General features: G+C 42.2%; 1 protein-coding gene across 1 annotated transcript in view; it reads left to right on the forward strand.

Annotated features, from left to right (window-relative positions):
• DENND2A (DENN domain containing 2A) overlaps positions 1-27,536 on the forward strand; it is a 199,274-nt gene that overhangs the window by 55,894 nt on the left and 115,844 nt on the right. The window contains exon 2 of the mRNA XM_073621846.1: positions 21,440-21,538. Within this exon, the coding sequence (XP_073477947.1) occupies positions 21,471-21,538 (68 nt within the window). The 5' untranslated portion in view covers positions 21,440-21,470. The remainder of the gene's footprint in view (positions 1-21,439; positions 21,539-27,536) is intronic.

Below are 27,536 nucleotides of genomic sequence, written 5' to 3' on the forward strand. Positions count from 1 at the left end.
GAGAGTGAGAGTGGAATATTACAGGCAATTCATGCTTGGGATGCAAGGATAGACTCCCATTATTGTTTGTTGTTTGTTTTCGGCCTGATCAGATGAGGACTTGTTTGTCTTAAGCTGGCCATAGACAGTTTGAATTTGGGCCGGTTCAGCAGGAACCAGCCAAAATTCGTGCCATGTATGGCAGGGACGTGTGGTAAAGTCAGTGGCTGGTGAGGCACTGAATAGTATCAGAGCCAGATACACACAGGTTACATACGCCATGAACATTAGAGCAAGAGCAATAATTCTAGCACTAGACCTCCTCTGTAACTCTAAACATGTAACCCGTTAAAAGTGTCATCTATGGATATTTTTAAGTACTGAAGTTCGGCGCCATTCCACAAGTGTGTGCAATTTTAAAGCATGACATGTTAGGTATCTATTTACTCAGCGTAACATCATCTTTCACATTATACAAACAATCGAGCTAACTTTGGTGTTTTTATTTTTTGTTATTCATGTAACAGTTTCTTTCCAAAAAAATGCATTTGAAAAATTGCTGCGCAAATACCGTGTGACAAAAAAAGTTGCAACGACCACCATTTTATTCGCTAGGGTGTCTGCTAAAACAATATATATATATATAATGTTTGGGGGGTTCTAAGTAATTTTCTAGCAAAAAAATAATGATTTTTACATGTAGGAGAGAAGTGTCAGAATTGGCCTGGGTGGCAAGTGGTTAATTACCATAAGTAAGTAATATACAAATAATTATTATATATTGTTTTTAAGGCAATTTACTATATTTTCAAAAACTGTACTCAAGCAGGTGGCTTAAAGGACAAATTACTGAAGTTTGAAGTTATAACTTTCAACCAGTAATTTCACAGTAAATAGATAAATAATAAATGACTATGTTATAAAATATAGCATAACAATATATAATTTAGCTTGATTAAAGCAGTACCTTTTCAGCAGCAGAATATTCTCGTTCTCCCACTTAACTGTGTGAGAAAAACAAGGGATTATGGGTAAATCTTATACCCATAAACCCATGTTTATTCCTTTTAGTTAAGAGGGCTTGGCTGGAAGGGAGCATGTGTCTTTTAGACACATGCTCCCTTCTTTTTTTTCAAATCTTTTATTTAGTCAAAGGGTATAGTCCCGGGACACATAACATTGTATAAACATTGCAACACTTTTTACAGAACAACCAAATGTTGTTACAGAGACATAAATATTGAATGTCAAACAAAAAGTACATTGTTCAGTATGGTGGGTCCGTGTAACCAACCCAAATCGTTTTCAAACTTTGTAACAAGAAAAGTATCCTTGAGCCGTGGACATACAGAACAAGGAGAGAGCAGAAAATATTGAGGAAAAAGGAGGAAGAAAGGAAGATAAAGTAAAGGAAGAGGCGAGGATAGAAGGAGGGTGAGGGAAGGAGAGACCAACGTGTTCCACATTGACCAAGTCTTAGAATAGCGTTCTTGTTGGTGACATGCCTAAAGGACAAGATCTTCCAGTTTGATGATTTCCTCTACTTTCCTAAGCCACATCCCGATGGTCGGAGACTGTGGTGATTTCCATTGAGAGGAATGCATGCTTTGGCAGCGTCAAGAAGATGGCGAATTATCGTTTTTTTGTAGGACCTTTCCGGGGCATCAGAGGCATGGAGAAGGAAAAAGGCAGGGTCATCTGGGATCGGGCGTTCTGTAAATTTTTGGACGGTATGTTTGACGTCTGACCAGAATTGTTCTATTTTGGGGCAGGTCCAAAAAATATGGAGTAATGTAACCCGTTCCTCCAGGCATCTCCAGCAGCAGTCTAAGGTCGCGGGTAAACTTTTATGTAATTTCGCTGGGGCCCTGTACCATCTGGTTAAGATTAGTTAGTTTCTTGCATTTTCGTACAGATGGATGATTGGTACGTAAATCGGAGGATGCGTTGTTTCTGTTTTGGAATAAATGTGCGGTTCAGGTCAAGTTCCCATTCCCTAATGCAGTGTAGGGAGTGAGAGTCTAGGGGTGTGATCAGTAGATTATAAATAATCGAGAGGGTGTGTGGCATTGCCCCCTCCGCTGAACAATATTCCTCCAAGATTGTAAGAGGTTGGTCTAAGTTACTCGGGGAGGGGAGGGACCTGAGGAAATGAGTGAGTTGGAGAGAGCTCCAGAACCTCAGGCGAAAGGGGCTCGAGGGGTTCATGAGGTCTGGGATTGAAGGCCACGTCTTCTGATTTAGAAAGTGCTACGCTTGCAAACATCCAGAGGTCATCAGATTTTTAAAGGGTTCATCTTGGTAACCTGGGACAAAGCGTGGGTTTCCCAATATCGAAAAGAGTGGTGACGTCGTGGATGAGAGAGACGTTTGTTTGAACAGAAGTGAGCAGAGTCTTGTGGTCTGCCCAAGGAGTGGATGGGTTCTCACCTCCCTGGGTAGTGATTCATACCACCAGGGTGTTCTACCCAGGGGTACTGCACTTTGATCTTGTTCCACCTGAACCCATAGCTTAAGGTTTCGATATCTATTCCAGTCAACAAGTCTGCTGAGGTGGACTGCCTGATAGTACCATCCCCCATATTGCTTCGATAATGTAAACTGATTTCTCTTCAAGCAGGGGTGTTTATGGGCCCATATAAATTCAAAAAATACCCTCTGAATTTGCTTGAAATAAATTGATGGAATATAGATTGGTAGAGCCTGGAGGAGGTACAGGAATTTTGGAAGGATACTCATTTTGAGATTATTGCAATGGCCAAACCACGAGTGGAGGCCTGTATTCCATTTGTTTAGGAGTGTTCGGACTCTTGTAAGTAGCGGAGGGAAATTTAATTCAAACACCTTAGATATGTGGGATGGGATGATTGTGTCTAAATACGTCAATGCCGAGTTATTCCATTTTAGTTTGAAGTTCCTCTGAAGGTGTGAAAGGAGTGATTGTGGGAGATTGATTTCCATTGCCACTGATTTTAGAAAGTTCATTTTAAGATTGGAGAGCGCTCCATAGCTTTCAAATTCTTTAAAGAGGATTGGGAGGGATATCACGGGGTTCATGAGGGAAAACAACATGTCATCGGCATTGACCAAGATCTTATGTTGGATACTCTCCACTTTTATGCCAGTTATATCTGGGTTTCTACGTATGGTGCACAGAAAGGGTTCCAGTGACAGGGCGAAGAGGAGGGGTGACAATGAGCAGCCTTGTCGTGTCCCATTAGTAATTTTGAAAGGTTCTGACAGAATCCCATTGGTTCGGACTCGAGCTGTGGGGCATGAGTAGATTGAAGAGATCCACTGAAGCATGTTGGTGCTGAATCCTATATACTGTAGGACCGCAAGCATAAAGTTCCAGTTCACCCTGTCAAAGGCCTTCTCTGTGTCTGTGCCCAGAAACACACATTGTGTTCGGGATTTTTTTGCTATGTGTAGCAGGTAAGGACCTTGGTGGTATTGCTTCCCAGGTGGGTACAAACCCTACTTGGTCCAAATGAATTAAATGTGGTAAGTGTTGTCCAATGAACAACAAAAATGCACCTCAGCCTATTTGGTGCAAGTACAAATCAATTAGTAATTAGTAATCATAGTCCATAGAGTGATAGACCTGTTCAAAACCAGTGTTCAGAAAATTAATTCTTTGCAAGGAAAACCGTGACTGGAGTGCTCTCAGGTGGTCCTTGTGACTTTTGTGCTCCCCCTCAAGGGTCCCCACTCACCGAATCCAACAACCCCAGACGGGGCAAATAGCATAGAATTTCTCGACCACGATCTCCTCTATGCTGTTTGCCCCGTCTGGGGTTGTTGGATTTGGTGAGTGGGGACCCTTGAGGGGGAGCACAAAAGTCACAAGGACCACCTGAGAGCACTCCAGTCACGGTTTTCCTTGCAAAGAATTAATTTTCTGAACACTGGTTTTGAAGAGGTCTATCACTCTATGGACTATGATTACTAATTACTAATTGATTTGTACTTGCACCAAATAGGCTGAGGTGCATTTTTATTGTTCATTGGACTTTGATCACTATTTATTTAATATTACCTAATTTGTATATATTTTGCACTATTTAGGCAGAGGTACACCTTTATGTTTATGTTTTATGGTTTTGATTGAAGTTATTTTCATCTGGGGTGGTTTCTGGGTGTAGACCTATCACAGATGTAGGTGTTCAGTATACACCCTTTTATATAGTGTGTTCACATATAAGGTTTTTGACTCTGCACAACTATATCACTGAAGACCGCTCTTCTGTACCATATTGATTAATTTTTTGTTGGTAACAGGCACCACAAATAGGGGTATGATTGGGGGGATAAATTACCTTTGGATATATTACCCTTAGTCTAGCAGTTAACTGCCCTTGGTATAGGAAAGCTAGGGATATATTAAACCCCCCCCCCCATTGCACCATCCCATATAATCCCATAGGAAGCGCCATACCCCATTTAATTCAAGCCCTCTGGGCTTGGAAGAAGCTGGAGCCAGTTGGGTACCTGAATGCGAACAGGTCAGGTAGGTCTGTGGGTGTACGTAGGGTAAGGGAAGCAGAGGCCTTTTGAAAGGTGACTGTCACATGCCCCCTACTAGGACACTGCAGTGAGAGGACAGCCTCCACTGCAGCATTTTTATTGGACAGCTTGTTCCAATGGTACTTTATTGGACCAAGACTCCTAGCTGTCCTTTGAGCTCAGTGCCTCTGACAAGAAGTGAGGCGAGGCATTGTGAGCTCATCCTCTCAGTCTGCTGCAAACAGAGTGTGCCATCTTGTATTTAAACTGGCCACTCTGTATGTAGCTTCTTACTTCTTATGGAGCCCCGTATCTCCAGAACCATAGATGATAGGAACCTCAAATTTGGACCAGTGGTGGGACAGGACTTCAGCTACATATCCCCCAGGTTTTACCCCAGGTTGCCAAGCTAGGACCCTCGAAGCTTGATCATTTTTTATTTATTTTTTATTTTTTATGTTCATGGCTCTGCCTCCCCTGCCTCCCCTGACTGCACATCCCTGATGTATGGGCAGGCTGAATGGTACAACCAGCCTGTTGGATTTTACATGCGATTATTGCCAGCAGCTGTTATAGCCGCTACCAATAATCACTGTGTTCTCTCGGCGGAGGTGGCTTCCCCTGCTCCTTCGCCCGGAGAACACAATGGCTCCGTGGGAGGGATTCCCCCATCATCACTGACTGTGTTGATGGGAGCATCAAGCGATTTTCTTTCCTGTAACCCCTATTGCATATTAATTATCTTTGATAATGCATGAATGTTGGACTAAAGCATATTAAGGGGGTCATTTATATCGAAATTACCAGGTGGCAGGGGATCAAAAGCACTACATCCCAAAAGAACTAACAAATTGCAAAACTGCAAAAAGATTTTCAAGGTGCCAAAATCAATATTTCACAATTAACATTAAAATATATAAAAAAACATTTTTATTATGTTTACAAAACATTAAAACACCATTGTTAAATTGCAGCTTGGACAGCTTCAGCTTCAGCTCTACATGTTTCACCAAAATATGGCTTCTTCAGGAGTCTTATGAATGTTGCATAAGCTAGCAATATAAATAGAATGTACAGTTCATGAGTGGCAGAAACATACAAATAGTTAACACATCAAATTAACAAACAATGATCATTTGCAAGACATATATAGATCATACTGGGGGGGGGGGGGATGTCCTACTGGGGTGCTCAGAAGAATCAGTTAAATCAAACACCTCCTATCTTTTATAGTTTTGAGTATTAGGAGGGTGTTAATAAATATTTGTCTGGAAATCTGATTTCATGTAAGCTAAGCAGGGCAATAACTTCTCCGCAGGATGTGGAAACCTTGCAAAAAGACCTGAACAAATTAATGGGGTGGGCGACTACATGGCAAATGAGGTTCAATGTAGAAAAATGTAAAATAATGCATTTGGGTGGCAAAAATATGAATGCAATCTATACACTGGGGGGAGAACCTCTGGGGGAATCTAGGATGGAAAAGGACCTGGGGGTCCTAGTAGATGATAGGCTCAGCAATGGCATGCAATGCCAAGCTGCTGCTAATAAAGCAAACAGAATATTGGCATGCATTAAAAGGGGGATCAACTCCAGAGATAAAACGATAATTCTCCCGCTCTACAAGACTCTGGTCCGGCCGCACCTGGAGTATGCTGTCCAGTTCTGGGCACCAGTCCTCAGGAGGGATGTACTGGAAATGGAGCGAGTACAAAGAAGGGCAACAAAGCTAATAAAGGGTCTGGAGGATCTTAGTTATGAGGAAAGGTTGCGAGCACTGAACTTATTCTCTCTGGAGAAGAGACGCTTGAGAGGGGATATGATTTCAATATACAAATACTGTACTGGTGACCCCACAATAGGGATAAAACTTTTTCGCAGAAGAGAGTTTAATAAGACTCGTGGCCACTCATTACAATTAGAAGAAAAGAGGTTTAACCTTAAACTACGTAGAGGGTTCTTTACTGTAAGAGCGGCAAGGATGTGGAATTCCCTTCCACAGGCGGTGGTCTCAGCGGGGAGCATTGAAAGCTTCAAGAAACTATTATGCCCCGTACACACGGTCGGATTTTCTGACGGAAAATGTGTGATAGGACTTTGTTGTCGGAAATTCCGACCGTGTGTAGGCTCCATCACACATTTTCCATCGGATTTTCCGACACACAAAGTTTGAGAGCAGGCTATAAAATTTTCCGACAACAAAATCCTTTGTCGGAGTTTCCGATCGTGTGTACACAAATCCGACGCACAAAGTGCCACGCATGCTCAGAATAAATAAAGAGATGAAAGCTATTGGCTACTGCCCCATTTATAGTCCCGACGTACGTGTTTTACGTCACCACGTTCAGAATGATCGGATTTTCCAACAACTTTGTGTGACCGTGTGTATGCAAGACAAGTTTGAGCCAACATCCGTTGGAAAAAATCCATGGATTTTGTTGTCGGAATGTCCGATCAATGTCCGACCGTGTGTACGGGGCATTAGATAATCACCTGAATGACCGCAACATACAGGGATATGTAATGAAATACTGACACATAATCACACACATAGGTTGGACTTGATGGACTTGTGTCTTTTTTCAACCTCACCTACTATGTAACTATGTAACTATGTAAAAAGCCAGTTTTAATGCAAATAGCGCTTAGGTTTTTTTTTTTAGCAAGAATGAGCTTTTATTCTAACATTTCCACATGTAAAAATTGCAAAGCTGTTTGGAAATTTTTTTTTTTTTTTTTTTTATACGGAAAGGAATGGCAGATCAGTTTACAGTATGAGAACGTTTCAGAATTTGGGGTGGGAGCTGGGACAGACAAGACAACTTTCGCTTGTCGCAAGCACAGAGCTAAACAAATAATTTGTCCTGTCCCATGGTGACCTCTTCCCTCTACAGAGATGGTCCTTCAAAGATCACGTTCTGCCCTCAAAACAAAGTTCCCTTTCCGCTTACGTGTAGAGCTGAACATACACATTTCAAATTAAATATATATAGGCAGAGACAGGAAATTGGAGCATTGCTGAATGTTAGGTTGGAAGGATAGTGTTTTTAAATAGTGGAAAATGTAATTTGGCTCTTAACAGATAATGACTTGGAAAAAGCTGATTCCGTGACGTAATCAACTTTCTATAAAAAGCATCCAAATCAAATCAAATCATTATCAGCATTTAAACTCCAAATGTGTTCAGTTAGTTTGACCCAATCTGATCTGTTCAACAACAGATACACTGTACATCCTTGCAAGACTGGAATTAATGCAGCACCAATGAGAGGAAATTGAATGGATTTTTTTTTATTATTTAATTTTTTCAGGGTCATTGCTAGGCCCTTGCACCTGCAGGACTGGTCTCGGGTCATCACCCAAGTGCCCAGGGCCTACAGAAATGACCTCCTAGGGTGGAACAAAGTACTGTGCATGGGTCCTCTTCACTGTAGCAAGAATATTCTGATGATATGAAGCCAGAAGATGCCATAATTTTTTTTCCAAGATTTGGCATTCCTGGGTTAGCTCAGACCGGGTTAGCTCAGACCGTACCATACCACCTGCCCCCTGATCTGTGGGAGGAAACTGTAACATTAGATTACGTTAAATGTATGCATATATTTAGATTCCATAAGGATCAAAACAAGCAGATTGGATATGTAATTGTCAAGTCACTTTATGTACCTGTATATTGACTGGATGCCTGAATGCCGCGTACACACGATCGGATTTTCCGATGGGAAATGTTCGATGGGAGGTGGTTGTCGGAAATTCCGACCGTGTGTAGGCTCCATCGGACATTTTCCATTTGGAATTTCCGACAAACAAAATTTGAGATCTGGATCTCAAATTTTCCGACAACAAAATCCGTTGTCGTAAATTCTGATCGTGTGTACACAATTCCCACGCACAAAGTTCCACGCATGCTTGGAATCAAGCAGAAGAGCCACATTGGCTATTAAACTTCATTTTTCTCGGCTCGTCGTACGTGCTGTACGTCACTGCGTTCTTGACGTTTGGAATTTCCGACAAGATTTGTGTGACCGTGTGTGTGCAAGATAAGTTTGAGCCAACATCCATCGGAAAAAAAACATGGATTTTGTTGTCGGAATGTGCGATCGTGTGTACGCGGCAGAAGACTGTTTTTGTTTTCGTTACGATCTGAGTGATGTTCGCTCGAATGTATACCTATGTATTAGTTGTTCGTTTGTGTATAAACAATAAAAAATTACACCTTTAAAAAAAAAAAAAAAAAGAATATCCTGACGTGTCGCCATATATCGCTTTTCATAAAATGGTATCTTTTTTGTAGTTAAAATGAATCTATGCATTGCCCGGCAGAAAAGCAAGTGAAATTTGTAAAATCATGGATTTATAAATCTGCAAAATATGTCATCATTATTTTTAAGAGGCTGTGACAAGATCACAGTAAAAGTTGCAACAACTAATTGGTGTATCCAAGTGGATTATACCTTGTTTTTTTTCAGGACAAACTGGGATTTCTTTTGGTGGTAAATGTTAATGGAAATCTCCTTATTTTTATTTTTTTATAATCAAAGGAAAACTGTCCTAAAATAGTAATTTTAAAAAAAAATTGTAGTTGTATATTTCTTGCTATTACCATAACTTACCTCCAAAAAACAACCCAAAATAAATTTTGCTCCTGATGGTCGCAGCGTTATCACATATGTGGATGTTATTTGTTTGGTCCAGAAACAATGGTGCACATTTTGCTTTTTTTATACTACCTAAAACACACTAACGGATACTGATACAAATTTAAAAAATGCTTACAAATCCTACCAAAGTACAGTATACTGACCATGGACCCTGAGCTTAAACCCTGACCTTTGACCCTTACCTCGACCCTAACACTAACCTTGGCATTGACCTAGACCAAACCTCAAAGGGGTTGTAAACCCTTGAGGTTTTTCAGCTTAATGCAGTCTATGCATTAAGGTGAAAAACCTTCTGTAATGCAGCAGCCTCCCCCCAGAGCCCCCCTTTTACTTACCTGAACCCGATCTTTCCAGCAACGGGAACGAGCACAGCAGCTCCAGCCACTGTCTCGGGTCCTCATCGGATAGATTGATAGCAGTAGGAGCCATTGGCTCCCACTGCTGTCAATCAAATCCAATGACGTGGGAGCCAGGGGCAGGGCCGAGTCCTGCTGTCTGTGTCAATGGACACAGCAGTAGGACACAGGATCGCACCCGCACGAACCTTTACAACCCCTTTAATCTAGCTATTTTTTCTGTATTTTTTATATTATTATTATATATATATATTTTTTTACACACATTTGTTTGTTTACATCTTTCTCTGCTACAAGGAGAAAGTTGCACTATATCCTTCTCTTCTTTCAGAAATGAAGGAGAAATGAATGGGCTATACAGTGATCAGAGTCTATCACAGTGATCAGGTGACCAGGAACCCAGAGTCCTGGGTCTTGATCATTAGTACGAGACCCAAGGCTCTCGGTGAGAACCTGGTCTCTGTGCTGGGAGTGGGCCACACAGACAAGTACACATAGTTGCGGCCTCACGAAAAAAGACCCAATTTCGTGAGGCCACATATCTGCATACTGTCAGTGGGAAGGGTTTAAAAGACTCCTCCCCACCAAACCCCACCTTTGCACTGAATGGTACTGATGAAGTGGGTTGAATGACGCTGACCAAATGACTGGAGTCCTGCCATACAGTGAACCGATGCTTTTCCCATGTCTAGTGGGCAGCTTTTGCCCATGTGATTAAAAGAAAAGTACAGCCAAAGCTTGTTTGGCTGTACTATTCCTGTGTATCACAGCAGTTCAGTTGGTTCTGCACTCCTGTGATCCGTTTTAAACAGACATCAAGCGAGCCACTGAGAGCCTGAGCCGGCCGATCCCGCCCCCTCCACAGCGCAGTTCTCCAGTGAGCGCGCGGGGGGGGGGGGGGGGGGGGGCGAACAGAGAGCTGCTAACTGACAGACAGTCACCAGCTCTCTGCTTAGGGAGCTGTGAGAGCCGAATGATTGTCAGTGTTTGATTGCTCAGTTCTCAGTGTTAGTGCCAGCAGCGGACCTTGGTAAGTATGATTCTCAAAAAAAAAAAAACATACTTTTCTCTTTAAAAGCAAAATCCAACTGTATCTGAGAACCACAAACCGAAATCGCTAGTTTATTCAATTTGAATATTCATAGCAAACTCATCCATTGATCCACGTCTCCATGCTTTAATTTGTTGAAAAATCATTTTGAAAAACCTCCCCCTAGCATTTTTAGCTGTAGCCATCTTGAGAAAGGGCAGATGAGTAATGTAGCATTTACTTCCTGGAATCCATCTGCCCTTGGCTCAGCTATATAGGCAGGGTGTGCTTAGCTGAGAAAGTCCTCCAGATGAAAGTGAGAAAATGCCCATGAAGACTGCTGGGATGTATGACATCAGTATGGCCTAGGCTAGAAACCAGGAAGCAACTGAAACAATGTAAAACAACGTATACACCAGGCCACTCCTTTGTGTAAGACCCTCTAGCTACTGCAAACTTGGCATTCTGGAAAGACCTACCCTGAGTACAAGATTCTGCGGGTCAAAAACTCTCATGTCTACCCACCAAAATTTCTCTTAATAAATGAAACCAATTAATTACAAAGAATTAAATGATCCCTTTCGCTGCCTGTACTGCATGTTACAAAAATAACTTTCTCAGGGAATGAGGAGTTGTACAGCATAGAATGAATGGCAAGAGGATGCAGTCCTGTCAGAAGCACAGCAAAATCCCTTCTCAATCTGACCACAAGGAATCATGTGAGTTTACAGATTAAAGTAAGTGGAGCAGACTCTGTAAATTTAGCACAGATGCAATGTTTGCTGGATAGTGGCAGCAGTCCATCGATTGATTTTACATTCTAGCCCAATAAAATCCAGTGTTGAAAGTGTTAATATGTTTTGCGGTAAAGATGTCCTGTACCCACACAGCTGGTTACACTTGTTCCAGGCAAGCTCTGCCTGGCATTTCCTTTTATCTGACCCATTGATATTCTGTACAATGTCCCAGAGAAACATCGGCATTGCTTGCCAGACCTCAGCTCCCTGCTAAGACCTCTCCCCCTAGATCAGCGGGAAACTCTGTCTGCCCTCTGCATGGTCTCTCTAATTCCCATCCGCACTTTGCAGGCCAACAATACTCATTCCACAGCCAAGACATGAGCGAAGGTGAAACAGAGCGACAGCTGAATTAGAAGCCACAGACTTTCAGTACCCATAGGTGATCTGTGCATCATCAGGGCGATTGACATTGAATATTCAACAAAGTTATTCATGTTTTAATTTGTGCAACATCACCCACATAGCACAAGAATTTAAAATAATATTTCTGCTCGCATATATACATACATCACAATTGAAACGTCAGTTCACCAAAACTGATATTTCCATTTTGGACAGAGACCCTGTCACCTTGCCCCTTTAAAGCACACCACCGACCCATACTTTCCCGAAAAGTACTCTCCTAATGCTCCTTTCTCCATTACATCCCCTTCAGAATACCCATTAATAGAATATATGCAGTGGCAATGGCATTACCCTTCTTGAGCAATAGCTAGATCCCAGCATTGCATCATTGAAGGAGGTCACATCTGTAACCAGAGGAACCTGGTATTTTTGCAGTGACTGCGATGGTGCCAGGGGAGTGCTGTGAGGGTGAATATAAGTGGATCTGGGGTTTGATTTTAAAGAACAATGTGACAGGGTCTCTTTAAAACAAATGCAGTTTCTACTATCTCTCAGGGACTCTATTAGTGAGATCTTTGTGCTGGGTTCCAGGGTCTCCACAACTGCTGTGCCCATTATGAGGGACTCCCACCAACCCTGGTAGATTTTTAGTTTACTGCATATGTATGCCCATTGGGGAATTTCCCTATCATGTCACAAAGATGAATGATGAAGACCCACTCTATCCATAAATACTTGTGTTTGGATTTCCACTTAAAAGCTAAACTCCAGCCAAAACTTTTTTATTTGTTTTGGATAGAGCAAGAAATTAGTAGATCCTCTTAAAATGCTAAAACAGAAGAGGAGCACCAAACCAAATGGCGAAAGAGCCCAAGTCCCTTTAATGATTTATCATATGATCACTTCATTCATTCATCATATGGTTTTTATTTAAATATATGTTTTAGGGTTAAACCTTTCACTGCCACTGACATAAGACATACCGCAGAACAGAACCGCTTTCAGCTGGCCAGCTCAGTATGCGTTACATCAGTTGCATTCCCTTCTGCTTTAGGCTTATGGTTGCTTGGTCATTGGCCATGAACATATAGAAAAATATGGTCGCCTAGACCAGTGGTTCTCAACCCTGTCCGCAAGTACCCCAACAGGCCATGTTTTAGGAATTTCTCTTAGATAAAATAGCTGTCCAAAATACCAAGCCATTGACTCTGATTTAAAGCACCTGTGCAAGATAAAGGAAAACCTGCAAACATGGCCTGTTGGGTGTACTTGAAGACAGGGTTGATAACCACTGCCCTAGGCTGTGCTGCCTAAAGAACAGCCATTGCAATTGTGTGCCCACACGTTCAAAAAAGGCTGATCGTGTGGCCTACTGCAGTGCCGCCATCCTCCCTGACCTTATGTGCCCAACTTCTGCTGTTACCATCTCATTCATTTATAGCAGTGAGACTGGTGTCCTGTCTCCATGGTGGTCTCATCAGCAGTTTATTCACACAGGATGTGAGCAGAGAGGTCGTTAAACATGCCTCTCATGTTTACTGGCCTCCTTCCTTTTCTGAGTGAACACAGAAGAGCTTAGCACTTCCATGTTCATTTATGCCGAGCAAGTGTTTACTGTATTCTTCATCTTGTGAGAACACAGAAGAGCTCAATACTGATCGATCTGTGTCCCTATTAGGGAGATTCACTCTCTCTTTTTGTCCAGGTGACCAGTGTCATTGAAACTAAAGCTGCCCATAGATGGGTCAAAATTTGGCAGGTTTGGCAGAATACACTGATCACTGCATTGTGACAGCAGAGAGTCCCACTGTCAGAATGCAGTGTCCAGTGTGCAGGATTCTTCTATCCACTTCACTTGTGTGGAAGGATTTTGTGTGTTTTTCCGTTCAGACCGATGGCTATCTTCAGATCAATCTTCAGTTGACACCAAAACAGGAATAAAGCGAAAATCTTCCAATTTAGACACAACTATCTAAGAGGGTGTTCCGTCAGATTAGGCGACCTGTCAGATTTTGTTATGGAAGTGACGTTCCGTCGCAGCCATCTTGGTACACCCCACACTCAGCTGCAGTAAGCCTACAGTCTGAAACCGCTAAGTGGCCATCTTTTTTACACCCACCAAAGTCTTGCATTTTACACTTATTTTTACCAGTAAACTCAGCTTATATTGTGAAATACAGTATTTAGAACTGTGAGACACTGTTTTGATGTTGAATTTTAAATGCAGCGGCAAGCCTGCTGATCTCACGGGTTTGCTAATCTGACAGAAGACCGCTGCTTTTAAAATTCAACATCAAAACAGGGTCACGGACTTCTAATTACTGTATTTAACGATACAAGCTCGGTTTAGTGGTAAAAATAAGTGTGAAATGCAAGATTTTGGTGGGTGTAAAAAGATGTTCACTTGGCGACTTCAGACTGTAGGCTTAGTGTGGCTGAGTGCAGGGTGTACCAAGATGGTTGCGACAGAACCTCACTTCCGTTACAAGTTTTGACAGGTTGCCTAATCTGACAGAACAAGGGCATTATCTTTACTTTGTAGAGATTTTCTCTCACTTCCTGTTGAGTCTACAGCACAGACAGCAGCAAGTGATAATAAATCGCCCAAATGGAACGCACACGGCAAAAACAAATAAAACCAGGGATTTTAACCATTCCCTACCCTATCAAAAAGGGGGAAAAAAAGAAAGTTATGGTATATATACTTTAATATTCTGGTAGAGAGAGGATGCTATTAATGCATCTGTGCCATAGGTGAAAAAATCGCTATTTCCACCTCAGGAAAAGGTTTTCAGTTGCTATGAAGGGCAAGAATGTTGCTTTCTTTAAACTGTTTACAGCACAAGGCCAAAACAATGTTACATAAGACATCTGGCATGGAAAGAGTTAATAGGGGACTCTGCGCCGTCATGGAACATGGCTGATGAGACTTTTCTCTTGGGAAATCTGGTGGAGCCTTCTGCAGAAATGTTGTGTTTCCCTGATCTGAACGGACCAGGAAAAATGTGCTTGTCAGCTGCCATTCGGGTGCATTGGCCGGAGAACCATGTTTAGTATGATGATGGCTGACTAGATCAGGGCTGTGCAGAAAGGGTCTTATTTAAATGAAAAGAGGAAAGTGTCCGTGTTGTCTTCAGACCTGAAACGACTGCCTTAATTCAACGCACAAGAATATGCTAACACGTGTGCTAAATGCTAAAACATCAACAGGTCTATATCATATATTTATATATAATATATTTAATATTAAAATTCTTAAATAGAAATTGCATGCCTAATGGTGACCATACATGGTTTAATAAATGATCAATTTATTTTCCAATCAATTTCTTCCAAAAGAAATTATATATATATATATATATATATATATATATATATATATATATATATATATATATATATATATATATATATATAATCTATTGTCGACAACCCATTTAATCGATATGCCACACAGGGGGAAGTGGATTTTAATTGATAGCTAATTAATTGATCGCATCTTTATTTCCAACATGTAATCTCATAATGTGATTGGTTGACATAGTCGCATTCATGAATAAAATATATCAGCACTGCTGATCGATTAAAGCAATCTACAATCAGCTTGGTTTGATCAAATCTTATCTAAACAGAATCCATTTTGAACAGAAGTGAAGTCATGGCAAGTCAGTTGATCGATCGGATTGTTCGGAAAAAGAAATCGAAGCATGGGTGGAGTGGACATCACACCATAACATGGATTAATTGGAACTAGCTGCATGGCATTTCTCAGGGAGGGATCCCTGGTGTGGACCCTGCCATTTGTAGTCTCCTCTGGAGGACGGGGACAATACAATTGTCCAGGATGTGACTGTGCAAGGATGCGCAGGTTTCATTTAATAAAAAAATACATTCAGATTTTAAAAATGTAACATTATGTTTGAAATGAGCATATATGGGGTTATAGTGATTGGGATGTGTATATATTTTGAAGTGCACAACATACATGTTTGGGGCAGGGGTAAAACCTCTGTTAATTTTTTTTTTTTTGTCTCCATGGGGGGAGATTTACCCCCTACATTTTTGGTGGTAATCATTATCTCAGATACAAAGAGTGGCTGAAAATCCAAGATGACATATGACTTGTCACAGGAACAGGAGGGGAAATCTTCTAATGAAGACAAGTGTTCTGGGAACAACTTCCTAAGAGGCAATCTCCTCTTATGTCCTACTCAGGAACAGGAAGTAACAGTAAATCTCTCTGACCAGAAAGCTGCAACTGTTATTAACCGCTTGCCGACCAGCTGCCGTCATGATACTGCGGCAGGTCGGCACGATCCCGCGAACCATCGTAGCTATACGTTGGCGCGCGGGATCGAGATAGCAGGTGCACGCATGCGCACGCTACACAGTGGGGGTGCCGATGCTCATGGCCGCGATGACCGCCAGCCACGAGCGATCAGCCGTATGGGACTTTCCCCCCTGATTGGCTGAGACACAGCAGCTGCGCCATTGGCTCCCACTGCTGTCAATCAATGTCAATCAGCCAATCAGGAGAGAGAGGGTGCGGGGCCGCACTGCAGCTCCGTGTCTGAATAGACACACGGAGCTGTGACTCGGCTCGGGTGCCCCCATAGCAAGCTGCTTGCTGTGGGGGCACTCAACAGGAGGGAGGGGCCAAAAGCACCTGAAGAGGGACCAGAGAAGAGGAGGATCCAGGCCACTCTGTGCAAGTACACTGCAACAGAGCAGGTAAGTATAACATGTTTGTAATAAAAAAAAACAAAAAGAAAACGAGACTTTCCAATCACTTTAAACACACATTATGCAGGCATGTTCCACTGTTGTCAAAACCCACACTGAGAAATGCCATTGTTGTTGTCACTGAAGTACATCTAGGCAGGAAACGGCTGCAAAGAAGCTGCAGGAGAGCAACAGCACTGAGATGCAACAATGGATTAAGTCCTAACGAGCAGGGCTCTCTGATTCCTCTTGTATTGAATTGTATTGTAACTGTACTGTCTGCCCTCATGTTGTAAAGCGCTGAGCAAACTGTTGGCGCTACATAAATCCTGTATAATAATAACGGATTAAAAATGAATGCTTTGGTTAAAAATGGCAATTGCTTAAGATACATAGTGCATTAGTAAATAAAATGTAATTCAGTTACCGTTTACAACTAAGTTTTGATATAAAAAATATTGATTTAAACGGCAAACCACCACCTTACATAATCCATTTTTCCTATCGCTTTATATGGAATTTAGGGGGTAGAATTTTGAATAGTAAGTCACAATATGTCAGGAAAGGTGAATAATTTCCTGATCTATCCAGTTCTATAATAGACACGAGCTTTAAGGAGGCAATGAAGTGGCACAATGGATTTAGAGGGGCGTTGCGAGGTTATTCATACAGCTATGCCACTTAATAGGGTGGAAGAATGCACTGGAGCAGAGAGATGTTTGGCAAGGGAGGTGATGTCAGCTGAAAACTGAGAATACCAAGGCTACAAGGCTGTAATTAGAGGAGAGCTCAGATTTTATTGCTCTTTGGTTATATATTTAATTGCTTTTCATTTCTATCTGAGCAATGGCATTTGTAAACCCAAGATTGGCATTTATACATATCCTAGTATTGGGTCACGGGGCCAGAGCTGAACAAAGTACTCCTGCAAGCTTTTTTCATAAGGCCAATGTGCAGGAACCAATCAGAATTCTTCTTTCACTGATTTCATTAAAGTAGCTGAAATCTGGCGGGTTACAACAGCTTATTGTAGTTACTCATCTTTGTCCTAGGCAAACAGATCAACAGGACTATATTTTATTTTTTATTACTTCATATACAAACATAAAGCTATATAAGTGAAGTCTTGAGAATGTATTCTCTATAACTTTCCTGAAGAAGCAGATACGTTTGTGAAACGTGTCAACCTTCCAAGGGAATTCCAGGTGCAATATGTTAAATACTGTAATAGTCTAAAAAAAATGACTGTACATATTGTCTACTTATATGTTTTTAATATTCACCTATATGCTGTATTCAGCATTTTTGGTCATTTTGCAGGTTTTTTTTATTTTTGAGCACTTGTACAGGTGTTTTTGTGGGCTTCTAACACTTGAGGTTTTTTTTTTTATTATTATCTTGTAGCCAATGAAAAGCTAGTTAATAGTGGGGGGGTTCAAATGTTTTTCAGGTACTCCTATTGAAGTCATTTGGGGCCAAAAATGCTTGAAGCTTGAGGCTTGTAGCTGAAAAGAGGTCCATGTACTTTTTTGAGCTACAAGCTTCAAGCAACACTATTCTCAGGTATTAACAGGCAAAAGTGAAAACCATGGGTTCTGGGGGGCGTTCTGTACACATTCTGTGTACAGAAAACCTCCAGATGACCATATTGCATTTTATGTATAGAGAATTACTTATATGCATATTGAAAAGGATGGGTCATTTTTAAGAACATTCAATTACAATATGACTTATGTCGCAACTGCATATGCTATATATATATTTTTTTTTATTTGCTATTTTTTTTCCCATGAAAGTGGAGTTACCCTTTTAAGGGTTAGTCATTCTCTTAGTATTCCTTCTTTGGTCCTCATATATGCACAAAGTTATCAGTAATATCACTTACTGCAATTATCCCTTGAGGCAACCTTTTTGTGCCAAAATCAGAAGCTGTAAATGGAGGTGCTCTGTTTGTGTTGCTGTGTGTACAACGCTGACAAGAGCGATGAGATTTCCTGTGTGGACATGATTCTGACACATATACCTCAGTCTAATGGATTTCATGGCTTCCCTCGTGGACAGCGTGCAGCTTGTGCTCGACAGACTTTTCTTCCTACCCGAATATTGTGGTTTTTTTTTTTTTATTTATTTATGTTTGGATAGCAAGGCCGAATTCCCAGAATCCTCCAATGCTTGTGATTTATCTGTGGTAGGCTTGGTTCACTTCTAGCCGCTTCCTGTGTGCTGCAGTTTCACGGTCACAGCAGCCCATTCTTTTGAATGGGCTGCTGTACCTACAGGAAACCCAGGAACACTCTGGTCAGCACTCTCAGCCATTGGCTGAGAGCGCTGATCGGGAGCTAGACGGCAGACCCTTAACGGTCATGGGCCTTCGAACGGGTCGGCTTCTGTCAGACCGGCTGCCATACACATGGGCCGAATGTTGGCCGGTCTTTATTGAACCAACCGATCCTGGCCGACATTTGGCCTATGTGTACTAGGCTTTAGGCTTATTATCTGCTATGGGTCTCATAAAAATGCCTCACCTTACCTGAATGTATTCCACATAATGACAAAAACACAGAAAGAACCAGCAATGCTTCACCCTCCTCGCAGTAGGTGTCCAGCCCAATCATTTTTTCTTAGTTTTGGATTGAGTGGGGAAAGGATAGGACCCCTGTTAGGTTTTTACTGCTGAGTGGGGCTTTGTTAGAGAGATTTCCCCTCACTTCCTGTCCAGCTGACAACGTTTTACCAGACACAAACTGAGGGTGGGGGGATCCCAACAGTAACACAGACAGAAATAAAACTGCTTTTCTTTAGTAGAGTAGGGGAAGTCTGGAATCCCTGTCAGATTTTTTTCTATCTGTGCCCCTGTTACAGACTTTTTCCTTGACTTTCTGTGTGAAACCAATGTCAGCAGGACAGGAAATCAGCAGGACTGGAGCCCTGGATAGCAATAAAAACCCAACAGGAGTTCTAATCCTTCCCCAAAGCTTTTTGGTTTGATGTACACTTTAACCACTTGCCGACCGCCCTATAGCAATTTTTCTGCTACAGGGTGGCCGCGCTACGCAGGATCACGTATATATTTATGTGATCCTGCACTTCTGGGTATCAGGGCTTGCTCCTGCTATGATTCTCAGTTGGTCCCATGAACACGATGTCCGCCAGCACCTGCTGATCGTTCTGTACACAGGCAGAATGGTGATCTGCCTCTGTGAACAAAGCCGGTCCCCCTTCTGTCAGTAGGGAAGGCATTGATCCTGTGTTCCTGCAAAGCAGGAACATGGATCAACGCCTTCCCTTAGTAAAAGCACCTCCCCCACTGTTAGAAAACACTGGCTAGGCTAGGCATACAGTTAACCCTTTGATCGCCCCTGATGTTAACCCCTTCCCTGCCAGTGTCATTAGTACAGTGACAGTGTATATTTTTAGCACTGATCACTGTATTAGTGTCACTGGTCCCCAAAAAGTGTCAGTTAGTGTCCCGACAGTCCGCCGCAATATCACAGTCCTGCTATAAGTCGCTGATTACCGCTATTACTAGTAAAAAAAAAAAAAGAAAGAGGGTTAGGGCCAGGACACCCTTAAGTAGTTGCAATTTCAAATGGCAGACTCCGAGACTTCAATAAGAGAACAGCCGTACAGGGAAAGGCCCCAGCAAGGTGCCACTTCTGCACGTGCAGGATTGCTGTCTCCTATGGTAACAGTACTTAAACAGTTCCTATCTCAAAGTAACAGTTCTCTCAACTGTACTACAACTTCTCCTTTTAATTCTTGAGGCCCCTTGAGCTCCTGGTCTCTCACTGGACCCTCTGATTCACTAACTCTGAATCCTGTGAGCTCCTCAAGGCTTTTGCAGTGGTATCTCCCTCAAGCATCACCCATGCTTCCCTGCTGGGTCCCTAGCTTGGCACTTTGGATACCTTCAAGCTTCACCCCTGCTGACCGGCTCGTCCCTAGCTTGACACACAAGGCTGCCCTGCAAGCGTCACCTCCGCTGGTTGGGTCCCGGACTTGATCACGGCCTGAAGTTTCCCGATTCTCCACCGTGCCCATTCGGTGAGAATACTGCTCTGGTACTTACTTCAGTTACTCACTGCTATCCCTGGTAAAGGTGATTGGTCCCTTCCCTTCTACCTCCGACCACTGACAGACTCTCCGGCCGGCAGAACCGTCACTTTTGGGTGGACTGCAAGCCGCAGTCCCAACCCTGCGCTGCCCTCTTACTTCTGTATAGGCCCTCACACAGCCTGGTAGCCTGATGCCCCCGGAATGGGCCCAATCTCCGGCCTAGCAGCCCGGGGAGTATAATACATGTCCACCCACTGGGTGGCAGACAAGATCTGGATCACCTGACCGCACCTGAATATATAGGCTCTCCCAGCAGGCCAAGGGATTCAACAAAATCCCTGCCCATTGGCTGAGATACCCCATATAACCATAAGCTGACCTTGAGTTGTCCTTCTCAATCTAATACCTCCAAGTGCCCAGCCACCTGGTGGTAGAAGAGGAAAGTACAACCAGGTCAAACTAGGGAGAAGTCAATAGATCTCTAGTAATTAACTACAATAGCCACTTCTGACAAGGAATTTGGTGAGGAGCTCCCTGACTAAACCCCAGGGCGCTACACAGAAAGTAAAAAAGTGTTTTTTTTTTTTTTTTTTTCAAAATTGTTGTTTTGATTTGTTTATAGTGCAAAAAATAAAAAATGCAGTGGTAATCAAATACCACCAAAAGAAAGCTCTATTTGTGGGGAAAAAAAGGACATCAATTGTGTTTGGGTACAGTGTCAGATGACCGCGCAATTGTCAGTTAAAGTAATGCAGTGCCGTATCGTAAAAATTGCCTGGTCATGAAGGGAGGGGGTAAATCTTCCGAAGGGCAAGTGGTTAAGTCAGAAGGCACACCGTGCACTCCAGGTATTGTGGGATGGTGTTTTTTGACAGCTTGGCTTTACAAGCACTTGGATTTACTAACAGCTTCGGTTTACTTAATAAATGTTTTAAAAATATTTTGGTGTATGTAGGAATAAAAATTGTTTCTGTTATGTTGTAGGGGAGCGGGTGTGATATCACATGCTGACACGATGACTGTGAGACGGGCGGCTGAGGTGACCAGAAATAAGGATCACACTCTGCACCAGTCAAGCCGCAGGTAAGAATACTGAGCTTCAGTTAAGGTGTATTTTCAGTAAGCACATATTTTAGGTATTATTCAATTTTTATCTCAAGGTTGAACTCCAGGCAGATATAAAAGACACAAACTAATGCAGGTCTGTACTCACTAATTCATCATTAATTGCATTTTTGAAATGTAAGCTGTGTAAGTACCTGAATGTAACCTGGTATCAGCCTTTTACAGTCCATGTACAGCAGGGCTGGAGTGTGAGAGGAAGTAGCAGTACAAGGAGCCAATCAGTTTATGAGCTGACACAAAGCATGTTGACAGGAAGTACTCCCCCCCCCCCCTCATCAAAACACAATAGCAAAGCAGGGGAGATAACTGCACTAAGTATGGCGACCTCTACGTTTATTTTTCATTTAGTCCGCTGGGTTGAATGAAAACAAACTTAACATGTATATCTAGCCTTAGACATCAGCCACACCAAGGATACATTGTTTTTATTTTAAAGTGTCAGTTGACTAAGGCAGGCCATAAACGGATCAAATTTTGAAAGAATTTTCTTTCGAAAACCTTATCTAAGAATTTTCGTTCGTATTTCGCACCATTAGTGGGCTGCAGCAACAGCCGATCCTCGGCAATCAAATTCGAGTAATCAGACATGTTGGAAATTTTTTGAAAAACAAAGGATTTTCTAATCAATGATGGGAGAATTGTGTGAGAAATGTAATCGAAAAAGGAATGCGCATGTGCAAGAAAATAAAATTCCCAGAAAGAAAAGAAGATTCCCAGCCACGAAAATGGTTTTCTGTAGCAACATGAAAAGGGGATAATGGTCTGGAGAAACCACTCTAACACCTCCATCCCTAAATGCAACAAGAAAAAGGAAAGCAGCTCTGGGACTTTAAATGAGGTGGGAGAGATTGGGGACACTTCCACAATAGGTGCAATAAAATGTTTTATTGATCACAGAATGCTGTGTAGAACACATGGGAACAGCAATAATTGTGCGTTACCCGGCATAGTGGCCTAGTTCCAAGCATACGTAAAAAACAACTACAATTCATAGCACTTGATATATACATCCATAAAAAACACTGTACATAAGTGCACATACATGATATAAATTGGTAAAGTACATAATACATAATACACATGCATAAAATGAAGCAGTGTGTGACCAGCTTCAGGTACCCAACAATATGGGCGTACACGTAGCATCGATGGTACCCTACGCGTTTCGCGAGTCTTTTCTCGCTCATCAGGGGCCGATGCATAATTCATGTGTCTATAACAAAAATGTTGGAAATAATGAAAATATATAAGTGACTAAATAAATCGGGGTAAGGGTGAGTTGGCAAGGGAGGTCAATGAAACAACAACCTCATACTTACCACTGGGCTGGAGCAGGTCATCAAAACGCTGGGTGTCACAAATGGCGGCATTAAACAATGCCGGTCCGGGGGCTGAGGGGACGTGGCAACCAGAAGCCACAGCAGGGGAACTCAGGACGCATAGCACGGACTGCAGGAGGCATGTGGTTGGTGGTCAGAGTGTATCCATAGCCATGTCTAGAAAAAATATATATATAAAAAGATGCATGAGTCTCAGCAGACATACTGAAACCAGACTAAGCATCAAAAAATATTCTCTAACCCTGAGAAATGACCAGGGAGGGTTGTGTTGAAAATAAAAAATGTATATCTATGAGATAAAATAGGTATCTAGTATGGAATATGGTGGGTGATGTAAAGATCGTCATGATGACAGATAATTAAGGGCAGGGCTGTGGAGAAGTGCAAGCACTTATTGATATATGATGGAAATTAAACCCAAAATGTATGTGGGTAAATGTGTAAACAAACAATACTAGGTGAGTAATATAGTGTGTAGTGAGATAGTAACACATACACAACAAGTATTGAGTGAGAGGGACCACTGAATGAAGGATATTACCTGAGTGAGAGTGATGAGTCCCAGGCATGTAAATGCACTGCACAGACCTCTGACCATAACCGCAGACCAACAGAACACAAATGCAAGCTGCAGCTGCGCCGAGCGTCAAGATATACCCACAGCGGCCACAGAAGCTCCGCCCCCAGCGTCATGTACGGATGGCGATAGGCAGACATAGGAACCGCCAACCCGGATTCCCAGCCATGAAAATTGTTTTCTGTAGCAACATGAGGTGAAATTGAAGGCTTGGTTGGCCGAATTTTGAAATCAATGGTTGCACCATCGGATCACAAAACGCACACATTTTCTGATTTTCAAAAGAAAATTCTTTCGAAATTCAACCATGTGTGGCCAGCCTTAAAGTGGGGTTCCACTCAAATTTTTAACTTAATCTTACCCCCTTCAGTTAATTGCATAGATGTTCAAATGCCGCACAAATTTTTTTTTTATCGCTGTAATTACCTTTTTTATTGTACTTTATTGTGGCACTTCCTGTCTCTCCTCCCATGGGAGTAGGCGTGTTTATTGCCTTTCCCCGGCGCCGCACTGTCTCCTGGGAGCTTAGTGTCAGGCTTCCCAAGATTCAGTGCGGAAACAATGATCATGCGCGTGAACAAGCTGTGAATGAACAGCATTCACCGCACCCAGGAAATCAATGCTTGTGGGCTTCACATGCCCACAAGCAAGATGGAAACAGCCAGCACCACATTTTTTAAGTTATTCTTCAGTACGAAAACAGACAGAGGCGGAAATATTACACCCAAACTGTGAGTATTATTTTGGGGTTAGCAAAGTGTCTCAATGACCTAAAAAAAAAAAAAAAAAAAAAAAAGATTGGTCGCTGGACTCCCGCTTTAAAGAGAAATTCCAAGTGTGACGTATTTAACATAGTTACATTGGTCCAGCATGGACCAATGTAACGATACATATACCAAATCTACGAGATCCCTCTAGAAGTTGGAAATCACTGTGGTGGACACGTCTACTGCAGTGATCTCCACTAGCTTCTGGGTTCCGTGCCAAGCTTCTGCCTTGCTGCATTCTGAACTCAGAAGGTTGATCGCTCAGCATGGCACAATTCAGAGAATGCTTTGCATTTTCTTAATGAATGCAAGGCATGCTCTGATTGGACAAGGTGTAGAGGTGGGGGACTCTGATCTAATGGATACAGGCAGCACAACTAGTGGTGGTCAGCACTTCCACCTAGTAACATTAGGGTCGTCGATTCGAATCCCAACCATGGCACTACCCGCATGGAGTTTGCATGTTTTGTTCATGTGTCTTCGTGGATTTCCTCCCACGCTCCAAAAACATGCTGAAAGGTCAATTGGCCCCTGTCTAAATTGTTCCTAGTATGTGTGTATGGATGAACATGAGTTAGGGACCTTAGATTGTAAGCTCCGTGAGGGCAGGGACTGATGTGAATATGCAATATATATATATGTGTAAAGCGTTAAGTAAATTGACGACGCTATATAAGCGATAAATAAATAATGGAGGGACCCTGATGTGAAGTGAGGGACTCTACCATGAAGGGGGGACACTGATGGGATACGGGGCTTTAATGTGAAAGGGGAACCTCTGATGGGAAGGAGGGGACTCTGATGTGATGGGGGCACTATAATTCGAAGGGGGTGCTCTGATGTGATGGAGGACCTTGATGTTATGGAGGGACTATAAATTAATGGTGGGACTCTGGTGTGATGTAAGGACTTCTAGTGTAAAGAGAAAGGGGGAACTCTAATGAGAACTGACTTTAATGTAATAAGGAGACTCTGATGTGAGGAAGGCTTACTGTGATGGCAGGATTCTGATGTGAAGAGGAGTGCTGATGTGAAGGGGGGACTTCCCCATGTGGCACCAAGGAGAGGGTGACATCATTATCCAATGCAGATATCATTGTCCTTTAGCCCCAAAAATGCAGTTCAGGATTGGGGTGCCTCTTGAATTTGCATACTTTTAAAGGGTGTCATGATTGAAAATGGTTGGGAAACGCTGACCTCATACATTCTCTTTTCAGCTTTTTTAGTCACGTAAAGACTCAGGCAGACTCCTGTTCACTCCTTCACTGCCTCTGCACTACCCAGAAGTAATGTCAGACGTTACTTCAGCTCATGACTTGCGGTACAGAAGCTTTCCGAGTGAACAGAGAATACTGGAATCCTGGAGAAATCTTCACTGCAAGGGTGCCAGTCCTCTTCCTGGCTCTGAATTTGAGAGAGTCGGATGAATGATAGAATTCTCTCACCCCATTCAGAGATTGTGTTACAGGCAGTGAAAGCAATGAAACAGGACATGTATGCCCATCAGGATATTTTTCTATTGAATTCAGCCCAGAAACCTCAAGCTATTGCAGCGCTGGAAGTTCAGAGACAAGAAGAGGAAGGGGCTTCCTTGCAGTGAAGATTTCTCCAGGATCCAGCTTGCTGCATGACCTGGGATATACTTCATAACAGGTAAATTAAAGTCACTAAAGCTGTAGACCTAAAAATCATTTTTGGTTATACTTTTACTTAAATTGCACATGCAGTATACTGTATATGAGATTGTAGGCCACACCCACATCAAAATACCTTACCCAAATAAACAATTAAATAACACACAAAACACCCGTCTTGGCAAAAAATTGGCAGCGGCACCTTTATTGGTTTAAACAATGTATTATGCATAACTCTTTTATTATTATCATATAACATCATAAATTCAACAAAACAGTTTTCTTTCTGCTCAGTTTTTAGAACTCGAACAGTAATCCACATATTTAAATATAAATAACAGTCCCCCCTAGAAATCCAGGGTGACCGTGCTTAAACGTGCTCGTGACTGGGGCGGGAGCTCCTGTCTTCCTTCTGTGGCCACCGGAAAAGAGAGAAAACCCCTCTCCTGGTGCCCTTTTATAAACTATCCCAGGTATTCCAGAACCTTCCCAGCGTTCTGATTGGGTCACCCTAAAAATCCCTTGTTTTTTTTTTTCCTTAAAGGGGCAGCATCCCTAACTACAAATACCCCTATAGCTATAAATGTGTTTAAACTAACCCGGGGTGGGGAGGCCACAATCTCAGGAAAGTGGGCCCATATTGTGCCCTCTTTATTCATCCTTATGGCAACATTTTTGTTCAAACGCATGGTCTGGCGACAGGGTCTTTTGAAAATTGTTAAAACCTTTGGATCAACAAGACAGCCAGGCTTGTACAAAAGAACAGTTCTTAATACTCAAAACTTTTGATGTCTTGCAAGTCTCAGGCCCAGAGCAATCTCGTGTCCCACTCAGGCTCTGCCTGTGAATTATGGATTTCCAGCCATGTATCTCTGCCCGCGATCATTCTGCTCTTCCTCTATCCTTCACCACGGTTGTGGCTTGTGGTTTCTGGACCTCACCAAGTCAGAGTTTTGCCTTTTTTTTTTTCCACTTTGCTTTTTGAGTTGGGAGCGAGGAGAAGGGAACATTTAGTGTGGCTTTGCTTGGTCCCTCAGATTGCTGACTCACACATTGAGGAGTGGGACTGCTGTGGACACAATAGTGTTTATTTAAGGAAAAATTCCAGTCTGAATTGTATTCTGTATTTAGATTGCAATTTGGGAGTTTTTTTTTTTTTTACAGATTCCAATTATGAGTATGTATTAATTCTTTTTGGTTTCCTTTGAAAAAGCTGATATTGTGCAAAATAGAATCTGACTCCACACAGATTTAATGGTCATGTCATCCGTTCTCTGTTAGAGAATGACTGATAGCAGCTCAGCATACCACAGCAGAGAACGGAGAAGCCTATAGGAAAAAAAGTTTAGCCCACTATTTATCCAAGAGCGAGAGTATTAGCACAGTTTAAAGCGAACATGTGCCCAGATAGGGCAAAGTGAAAGGTTCCCTTTAACAACAGCAACACCAGCTACTTATATGACCTTTTCTTGGTTCCATTGCTACTCTGCACAAAGCTACAAAGTAATGTCCAACCCCAACTGCACAAAACTTGGGACGCTATACTGTAGATGATGATATATTTAAACATTATTCTGAAATTGTTCGACAATTTTTGTTGACGCAGCTTTTCATAAAGTGGTGAACCTCTGGCCATCT

Source organism: Aquarana catesbeiana, linkage group LG03 (assembly GCF_042186555.1).
Source record: "Aquarana catesbeiana isolate 2022-GZ linkage group LG03, ASM4218655v1, whole genome shotgun sequence".
NCBI lineage: Eukaryota > Metazoa > Chordata > Amphibia > Anura > Ranidae > Aquarana > Aquarana catesbeiana.